The sequence below is a fragment of the Belonocnema kinseyi genome, chromosome 2 (genome assembly GCF_010883055.1).
Source record: "Belonocnema kinseyi isolate 2016_QV_RU_SX_M_011 chromosome 2, B_treatae_v1, whole genome shotgun sequence".
Lineage (NCBI taxonomy): Eukaryota > Metazoa > Arthropoda > Insecta > Hymenoptera > Cynipidae > Belonocnema > Belonocnema kinseyi.
Genome location: NC_046658.1, coordinates 73,347,339 through 73,357,644, shown reverse-complemented (window position 1 = coordinate 73,357,644; position 10,306 = coordinate 73,347,339). Strand labels below are relative to the sequence as shown.

At 31.4% G+C, this 10,306-nt stretch overlaps 2 protein-coding genes across 2 annotated transcripts in view; one reads left to right on the top strand and one right to left on the bottom strand.

Moving 5' to 3' along the window:
• LOC117166825 (glucose dehydrogenase [FAD, quinone]-like) overlaps positions 1 to 7,333 on the top strand; it is a 10,947-nt gene extending 3,614 nt beyond the window's left edge. Inside the window, exons 4-7 of the mRNA XM_033351155.1 lie at positions 5,240 to 5,454; positions 5,566 to 6,428; positions 6,521 to 6,843; positions 6,996 to 7,333. Coding sequence (XP_033207046.1) covers positions 5,240 to 5,454; positions 5,566 to 6,428; positions 6,521 to 6,843; positions 6,996 to 7,281 — 1,687 coding nt within the window. The 3' untranslated portion in view covers positions 7,282 to 7,333. The remainder of the gene's footprint in view (positions 1 to 5,239; positions 5,455 to 5,565; positions 6,429 to 6,520; positions 6,844 to 6,995) is intronic.
• LOC117166834 (flotillin-2) overlaps positions 1 to 10,306 on the bottom strand; it is a 342,246-nt gene that overhangs the window by 52,687 nt on the left and 279,253 nt on the right. The window lies entirely within an intron of this gene.

The window sequence follows — 10,306 nt, the reverse complement described above, 5'->3', positions numbered from 1 at the left end:
AAATAGGCACGAAAAATCACGTTTTTTTTTGTTTAAACTGCATTTTGGGATAATAAATAAATTTGTTGAGGAATTTCATTGGCACCGTCGGAAAGAGGAGATGTTACGCAATAAAAATATATGTGTCTCAATTTTTTCTAGTGTCGAATAGTCTTAGTTATTGGCCGTTGAAATGCAGTGTACCGGTAGTGGCGTTTTGGCCGTTTAAGGATTAAAACACTCAAAGAGGAACCATTTTTTGAATTTTTAACTTTAAAAAAATAACGTTTAAAATTGTTTTTATTAAAACACTCAATAATTTACGCATATAAAATGAAAGCTTCTGACACACTTCAAGTGAACAATTTTAAATTAAATGCTATTAAGTTGTGAAATTAAAAAATGTAAACTTTTATAAGTTGCACAGTTCGAAGATTCTATATTTTGAAATCCTAGATATCACATTCAATTCAGAAACAATCAAAATTGGTTTTTCAATGGTTATTCACATATCAAAACCTGTGTTTCTTTTGAAATCTTTTTAAATATTCATTTTAAACTATTTTTTTAAATTAAGAAATGATTTAAAATTTGCCCAGGTATCTTAAGAAAATTGTTATGTTATCTTTAAACCTTTCAAAATCCTTGAAACGCTTAAAAATTGTCTAAACTCTAAAATAATTATATAAAAATTCTTCAAAGTTAAAAAATGCCCACAAATCTTACAGAATCTTTTTTGGCAATTTTGAAAATCTCTTCAAATTAAAAAATTGTTCTCTTGAAATTAATTATTCAGATTAATTATATTCCTTCAATTTCTGAAATTTAAAATTTTTCAAATAAATTACAGGAGCCAAAAAAACTTTAACAACGTTTACTGGTTGTAAGTGTGCAGGGTATATTCGAAGGAAATGCTCATATATATATATATATATATACTGCCTGATGAGTGATTAAACCTGAAACGTTAAAAAAAGGACATTAAACTGATTAAACTTATCATTTTACAATGTAGGCGGAAATGACGGCAATCGGTAGTTTCAGAGATGCATCACGAATTGCGGCAATCGCTATGGTTACGGAATTTTTCATAACGTTTATCCGGAATAAGCTGAAAAGGGGGTAAGAATCGATGACGCTAGCCCTGAACGACCTGGAAAAGGGGTTTGAGTTACGGAAATTCCGCAAATGCCCGAAATCAATGTTTAATATTGCCCGTTTTTCATATAACACTATTCTTTTGATTAACCCTACCCCTCAGAATACACCCTGAATGTTTAAGAAGACTGAAACTCGTACACTCCCTTGTCCTCAATACATTATACAATTGTAGATAAATATCTCTTTAAAGTTTTTTCCTATCTAGCGTTATTATTTTTCAAATTTTTAAGAAAATATGTAAAAAATCCTTAAAGATTTTATTTCTTAACAAAACGAGTTTTTGCTGCGATGAAAAACAGAAAAAGACTGTTAAATTATGCTTTTCTTTATGTTTTAGACACCCAAAAATTGTAATGTTGAGAAAAAAATTAATCATACAAGATTTTAATAATATTTTCAAAAAAATATCGGAAATAACGCGAGATAAAAAAATGTGTCAAGAGACAGTAGTTTAGAACTTTTTTAGAAAAATAACTTTATTTCTTTGACGTTTTTCATATCTTGCGGCGTTTTGAAAAAAACGTGAGTTTTAGGTCTTCAGACCAAAAAAATCTCTCTTCTGACCAAGGCGTATGTGCATATTTAATCTGAAAAAAATTAAGAGAAAAAAACGATGGAATTTTGAATAAACTAACACAGAATATTTTGAGTAAAACCACCGCCATTTAGTCTCTTTTAAACTTTTTAAAATTTGCCGACAAACTTCGAAATTGGACAAGTCATTATACCAGAATCAGAGAGAAAAATATAAATAATTAAATATATTTAAAATATAATTTTAACAAAAATTGGCGTTATTTTTGATAATCTGCGTTTTCATTTTTTATTTAAATACTTATAACATTGCCTAATTTTTTTTTTGCAAATGGGTAAGACACGTATCGTCTTATACCCTTCAAAACTAACAAATTTTAGTGAGAAACGATTCTGTGACTTAACCATAGACTGCCAGCGTGATTTGAAATGAATCTAGTCAACTGAATCAATGTATAACTTGGGAAAATCCCACAAACATGATTTCCTGTAGTCAGGAAATTCCGAATCTTAATATAATTTATGATCCATAGCCAAAAATATATTTGTGCATAATGATAATATTTGTGTATAATGGTAAATTTGCCTGCGGGGCGTCAATCTTCGAAAATCGTACGTGTATGCCTCCGAATTGACATAAAATGCCGTCTGTACTTGACAGCAACCCTTTGACAGCCCCGCCCGCTGTTTTTAGTACTCGAAACCACCATGTTATGAGCCTTCAACACCCACTAAAAAGTGAGCGTTATATAACCCTTTAAAGGCAAGAGTAGTAAATAGTTCCATAAACGGCCACTAAATAACGCATGATATGTCTTCTCTAACCGTACTGTTGCGATTACCAATCACAACCCGAGCAGATGACTGCCACGTCAGTCGTATATATTCACAAATCGCTTGTCAGAGGGTTCTATAGTCTCATTAAATGCTGATTTCGAATAAAATATCGCACATCACTCGCAGTGTTACGCACGTCTCTTCACGTGGAGCTCAATGTACGCAGGACGACTTGAAAAACCATGGTCGGCCAGGATTTTACAACTGGTCATGCAAACATTGATCTCCTCGTGAAGATGTGCCTAACACTACCAGTGAGGTAATATAATGCTTCATAACGTATTGCCGATATAAAGTGGGTTCTATACTGTCTTACAATTAAATTCTTAATAGTGTGTAAACGGCCCTTGTATATTATTATAAAATATATATCCTGACGGTATATAGTTTAAACGTGAGTGCGACCCATGCGAGCAAGTGACTGTTTAAATCAAATTTAGCTTACAAGAAAGAAGTAACCGTATGAAATCCTATGAAATAAGAAATTAACTCATATGAAATCAAATGAAATCTTCGGCAAAAATTCATCTGATTTCAGGGTGAATAGCAACTCGTCGGATCCCTAAAAAAGGTATATAGTTCCCACAGAAAAATACTGAAAAGTTGAATGAACAAAATAAAAAAATGTATTTTTATATTATTGAGATAACTATGTGACTTCGTGAGATTAATATGTATGTCATATAAAATTGAAATGTCACATGGAATTTTACGATTATAAAGAAATACACAGAAATGATATTAGTTCGCATACAAGTTCTGAAAAAAGTATAACATTTTAAAACAATTTCTGCCATTACTTCTGCTTATTTTTATATCAATTAAGCTTATGCAGTCTTTATAATTTTGAAGTGAAATTTAAAAAAATTACAAATTTTAAACCTAATTTAATTAAAAATTAGCATCGTATTCAGAATTTCAACATTTCAATTTCAGCCATAATTGTTTTAATGATTAAAAAAAAAGATTAATAAATAATAATAATAGTCCAAATAAACTATGCTGCAAATCTATATTATAAAAATTTTTTAAATGATATTTGTGGCCAGATCGAGGATAAATATAGTTGGTTCCGCTATATTGCTTTCCTTGTATGCACTACATAATAAAAAAATACATATAGAAGGTTAAAATTAAGATAGGAGAACGGAAAGTTCACCTTTTATAGTAAAAAAGTAATCTTTCTTGTATAAAAATTTATCTTTCGGTCTTTTTTATTTAAAATTTAAATTGCGTTTTTCGTTGATATACGAAATTTTGAGTTTTCGTTTAAAATCCATATTTTTGTTTGAGAACTGAACTTTACATGGTGAAAAAGAGACTTCCAAAGAAATTTATCAATAGACTCCGCAGAATTCTGGCATGTCTGCTATTTTGACAACTCAACATACTCGTTTTAACAATTTCCTTCATAAATTTAAAAATCCTCGCGGTATTCAATTTTAAATATTCTCACTTTATTTCACTAATTTAAAACTCAAAATTCACTCACCTACACTTACTGAATACACAGTCTGCACTTTGGTTAGGTTATATTAAATAGTGTTTGTTTAAAATTTTTGAAGTCTACAACAGGGTCGATAGAAAACTAAAGATTTTTTCAACAAAAGTAAGGGACTGAAGTTGGCTGAGTGTTCTTACTCAACCAACTTCAGTCCTTTACTTTTGTTGGTTTTGGTACTTTGGTATAAACTAACCAAAGTGCAGACTGTGTATTCAATAAGTGTAGGTAAGTAATTTTTGAGTTACAATTTAGTGAATTAAAGTGAGAATATTTAAAATTGAATACCGAGAAGATTTTTTAATTTATGAAGGACATTTTTTCTGTGAAAATAGACGCAGCCGTCTGACATATAACCTATTTCAAAAAAATATTTACGTCAGATAAACTTGATCATGTTTTCAGATAAATTTTATCTTTTTTCAGTTAAATTTTATATTTCGTTAGATAAACGTGATGCAACGTTTTTATCTTTTTGAAAGATAAATTTTATTTCTGGGGTTACTGTGTACGCGTCCTATCAAGAAGTGATTATCAACAAATTTGTAGATCTTTTTTGGGATGACAATTTTTGTTTATTCGTCTGTTTTCATATCTTGCATAGTTATGATAATCATGTAGGGCTTTCACAAATCAATGTTTTTCTTCTCTTGACTTTTTTTCATATCGTGCGTTTTTTGACTTATAATTTTGATTTTCGATTCATTTTTGAAATTTTATAAATGATATAACTCTGATAATTTTTTTATCGAGATAAGTCATTAGGATAATTTATTTGGATTTCTGAGTACTATGATTAACCGTAAATAAAAATTTCTAGATCTAACAAAACTGGTCCCAAAAATTTTGAATATGCTTTTACATTTTTATCCAAAATGGCTGGTTAACCAACTCTTCTTTTCTTTTAGCACCTCGAAAAAGTATGTTCACCATATTCGATCACCCATTTTGAAATTGTAAATTTGAGCGTCAAATTCAAAATCAGTAACCTCAAAAGCCCCCTCGTACCAAGTTTCATACAAATATGTAAAAATTTGAACATTTTGGCCGCCATAGCGGATCCGCCATTTTCAATTGTGAATGTTTGATTCCAAATTCGAAATCAGCGGCCTTAAATACCCTTTTGTACCAAATTTCATACAAATCCGACGAAATTTGGACTTTTGTTCAGTTTTTTGAGCTTTTATCCCACATTGATAAGGAAATAAAATTGTATTAATTGTATAGGTTCGATTTTATAATCGTGGGAGCTGGAGTAGCAGGACCAATTTTGGCAAGAAGGCTCAGTGATTATCCATGGTGGAGCGTTTTATTAATTGAAGCTGGTCCAGAGGAACCTTCAATCACTGCTGTTCCAGGATTAGCTTTTAATGCAATAAATACATCTCTGGATTGGAAATACCTTACAGAACCTACGCGACCATATCCAACTGCGTGTCTGGGTAATTATTAATAATTTAAATTAGAAATATTAAAACTTTTCAATACAGTATGGAAAATTAAAAAATCTAAGATTGTTATGAAAGAGATAATGAATTTTCCCTCTTCCCCAGAAAATGGTGGAAGATGTGCTTGGCCCAGAGGAAAAATGGTGTCTGGCACAGCTGGAATGAATGGAATGATGTATATTCGAGGTCATCCTGAAATATACAACAAATGGGCTCGTGCTGGAAATCCAGGCTGGTCTTATAACGAAATTGAACACTATTTTGAACGAGCAGAAAATCCCATGAATCCCAAATTAGTAGCAGACGAAATGTTCAAAAGAACCGAAACAGGAGGACCACTAACCATCAATCTCTTTGAGCACAAACCTGTATTTTCCGAAGAATTGCTAAATGCAGCAAAGGAATTAGGCTATAAAATAGGAAAAATGCATGGGTATAACCAAACCGGTTTTATGGTTGCTCCAATGGTGACTTCGGATGGTCTTAGGGGTACTACTTCCAGATTTTATTTGAGGCCAGTTGCTGGAAGAAAAAATCTTCACGTTTTGATAAACGCCCACGTGACCAAAGTATTAATAAATAAATGGCAAATGCACGCGCATGGCGTAGAGTTAATTGACAAACAAGGAAATAAAAGAATAGTAAAGGCGAATAAGGAAATTATTTTAACGTCTGGTGCCATAGGATCCCCACATATTCTTTTGAATTCTGGAATTGGACCAAAAGAGGATTTAGCTCATTTTGGGATGCATATTCATAAGGATCTTCCGGTTGGAAGAACTTTGTTTAATCATGTCTCTGTGGGAGTTCCGATGAGCATTAAGGATGACAATTATGAAATATTGACAATGGATGCTGTTAATCAGTTTATTAGGAATAGAACTGGACCATTAACTAGTACAGGACTCACTCAAGTTACTGCTTTTATGGAAAGTAGTTATGCTACTCCTGGTGTGTCAGATTTGCAGGTAACAAATAATTCATTTAATCTACACATTTATAGTTTTTGTTTTAACTCCCAAGCGAATAGACTTAATGATTGTACTGTCGTGAATTTCAGGTATTTTTCGACGGATATAGTTCTGTCTGTCCAAAAACTGGTCATCATTTGGAATGCTCGGATGGTAGAATTGGTGTTTGTCCTCAGAGAAGAAAAATAGTTGCTCGCCCAACAGTTGTGATTGCAAAAAGTCGAGGTTACCTTCAACTTGGATCTACTAATCCACTTGATTATCCACTAATCTATCCTAATTATTTTACTGATGAAAAAGATATGAAAATTTTAATCGAAGGGATCAGAAAAGTCATTCAACTCACTGAGACGAAAGCTATGAGGAAATGGGACCTGAGGCTAGAAGAAAAACCACATCGTTGGTGTTCTAGGTAATTCCATAAAAAATTGCCAATACATTTTTATAGAATTAAGTTTTGAATTGTTTAAAGCAATTAAAACGTTTATTGGATTCGTAAAATGGATTGGATTCTAATTCCAATAGTGATTTGGGAAAAGTTATGATTCATAATCTCTTTTTCAGATATCACTTTAACACAGATGCTTATTGGGAGTGCATAATTCGAGCCCAAACTGGTCCTGAAAATCACCAAGCAGGAACTTGTAAAATGGGACCAAGAAGTGACCCAGAAGCTGTTGTGGATTCAGAACTTCGAGTTCACGGAATTCCCAATCTCCGAGTAGCGGATGCTTCCATATTTCCTGTATTACCAAATGCCAATCCCATAGCACCTATTGCTATGGTGGCAGAAAAATGTGCTGACTTAATTAGAAGTAGATGGATAAGTAGTGTTAAAAATAAAAATTAATGATGTTATTGTTTGACTTTTTATATATTTAAATATTTTGTAAGGAAACTTTTTACTTAATTTATAAATAGAGTAATATTTAGGTTTGTCATTTTAATGTATCGCTTTATAAATTACGCTGTCGTTCGGTGATAAAGTCTTATTTGTGAAAAATAAAAAATTTTTTTTTTCCAAATTCATATTTATTTAGTTGAATATTATAATCTAAAATATTTGTTGAAGGTAAGAGATTTCTCTTAAATTCAACAAATCTTTTGAATTCTATTTCTGTTAAAGAAAAACTCAATGTGAAGGAACTTCCATTATAGATATTCTACATTTGCAATACAATGAGGCACCTATTGCCCTTTAGTTGACAGCTTTTCTATGGTCAATCTCAAATCATTGAGAAATGAAAAATAGCTAACAGTAATTCCACATTCAGTCAGTTCAATACAGGATTCAGAAAGAATGTATAATTTCAATTTATTATGAGTGGAAATGAGTAAGTAATATTTATAATTAAAATTTTTGTATCTTAAAATTTAGTGCATAATTTTTAATAATAGATTTTCAATTATTTTCAAAAGTTCAAAAATGCGTTTTTTTACATTTTTGTGCACTTCTAATATAGGTCAATATAACAAAAATTTTAAAATTACGAAATGGTGTATATTTTGTTTTTGAATATTTTTTTAAAGTCGGCTTATTATCCGATACGTATAACTGAAATTCGAGCGTTTACACGTCACCGTATACAATTTTAGAATTGGCGGTTAGCACCTACCCTTCATTTATAGAAGACAAAGTTAATAAGGTCAATTTTTTATATATATTGTGGTCCAGTTTCATGGAAGTCAATCCACTTTCATGGCCTCAAAAATTGAATCCAAAAATTAGGGACATAGATGATTGAGTTTAGATAAAAACTTGAGTTGGGGACCAAAAGAATAATAGGTATTCATGTATGGAGAAGAGTAGGGAGACCAATTCGTCAACTTAATCCTCAAAGCATTTTAGTACTCGTCTGTCTATCTTCGCGAACATAACTCATTTTGAAGACATTCAAAATATTTGGGAGAAAGTATCGAATACTTTAAAAATACAAGCTAGGAACATTGACAGTAAAATTAAAGTTCAGTGTCTTTGCAATAACATTGGTGATTATAAAGTGACACATAGTGACTACAGGTATTGTTATTATTTATGAACCTATTAGTAATATTGATTTTTTAGAAATCTTATTTTTCTTAAAAATCTAATTTCAAAAAACTGTTTTCTCTTTGGTAATAGTAAACATGAGACGAAATTCCAACTCACAGGGGAGCGGAGGGTAATGTGGCGCAAAGGCTAATGTGCCGCATGCGTACTTGAAGAAATTGATGAATAACTGATTAAATTTATATTCTCAGATAGTTCTCAGATAGTTCTCCGACAGTTGTCATTATAGCGGGACAAAATAATTAAAAAAGAAAGCATATTTTGCAGTAAACTTATAATATTTTTGTCAAATTTGTAATTTTAATTCTTTTTGCAATCTCCGCTATCAGCCGGCCCCCGAATGAAAGGTAACATTGATACGCTCATACATTTTTAGTCATATTTCGGAAACCCGTAAAGATTTTAAAAGTTGTATTGACTTAAATTAAATATAGAATTTCTAAGATTATGTAGTATAAATAGTCAAAAACATATGTGCTAAAGGTCAGGTGCGGAAGTTAAAAATGTTTCCAAAAGTTTCCAAAGTAGTGTTACATCCCAACTTGTTTAAAAGCAATTGAAAATTTATATTTGTAGGTCCAATATGAGAAGGACCATTTTGACTAGTTCCAGTTTAGGAGAAATACGCTTTTTTGTAAGGCGGAGTAAAAATGATCATATTCGTGTTTGAGTATAAGGAATGATACTATGGACCAGGCTCCCCAAGCTGCAATGTATTTGCTTGTGGTAAATTTTAGCTAGGAGATTTTTGGAAAAAATAAAAGAAGGAACCACTTTTTCCCATGCATAAGCACATAATAATAGAAAATTTGAAACCATTAATTAATATCAAATTTTTTTAGTGCTGGACCCTGTCCGAGAAAGATTTGGAAGAAAATAATTGCTGGCGTGGAAAGGAAGGTAAAGCACATATGGAAAAACATGGAAAAACAATCTACATTGATAATAATCCGATAGAGAAAAAATCTAACCATCTAGAAATGTTTGCAGATGATTATTAAAATCGTCAAAAATTTATTAATTTTTACAAATGTACTTATTAAAAAGAGAAATGTTAGAAATTCATTAAAACATCACATCTTTGAATGAATTCAAATTTCTGTCTACACTAGTAATTCTTTTCTTCAGGATCTTTCTTAGACGCCAGAAGTAAAAAAAACCTTTATTTTAATGACTTTCGACCAATTTTAAATGATTATATATTTGCATACGATTTTGGGTAGGCTCGCGCGGTATCTCACTTATCCTTATCGATGTAAAAATGCGTTTATGTGCAGAAAAACGCGGCGTTCTCGGTCCTTTTGATCAAGAAACTCATCACCAAACTTTAACGCTATGCTAAATATGATGGCATTCAACCCATCTCCCAGAAGTAAGGGACCATTCATTATTTATGTAAGGGTTCCAACAGGGGGGGGGGGGCAAATCTCTACATGACCTAATCTGAGGGAAAGGTGGTAAAAGTCATTCTTATGTAATATTTTACATTGCCGACAACAAAGCATTCGGTAAACATCGAGGTTGCTGGTTACACGACATATCACCCAAAGACAAAATGTCGGTAATACAGCAATGTATCTAACAGAATTTACGTATATAAACTAAGATTTTGATCTATTATATCGTTATATTATAATATACGCTAAAATCCTCCTTTTTTCAACTCGTTTTTGTGCGTAACGTTCTAAAATTTTCGGTATCATACCATATTATTTGAAAAGACTATAAAATAAGAGGATTTTTTTATCACCTAAGTCAAAATCAAATAAATAGTCAAAATAGTTAAACATTTTTCTTACTATAGTCACGCGACCTTGAGCAACGT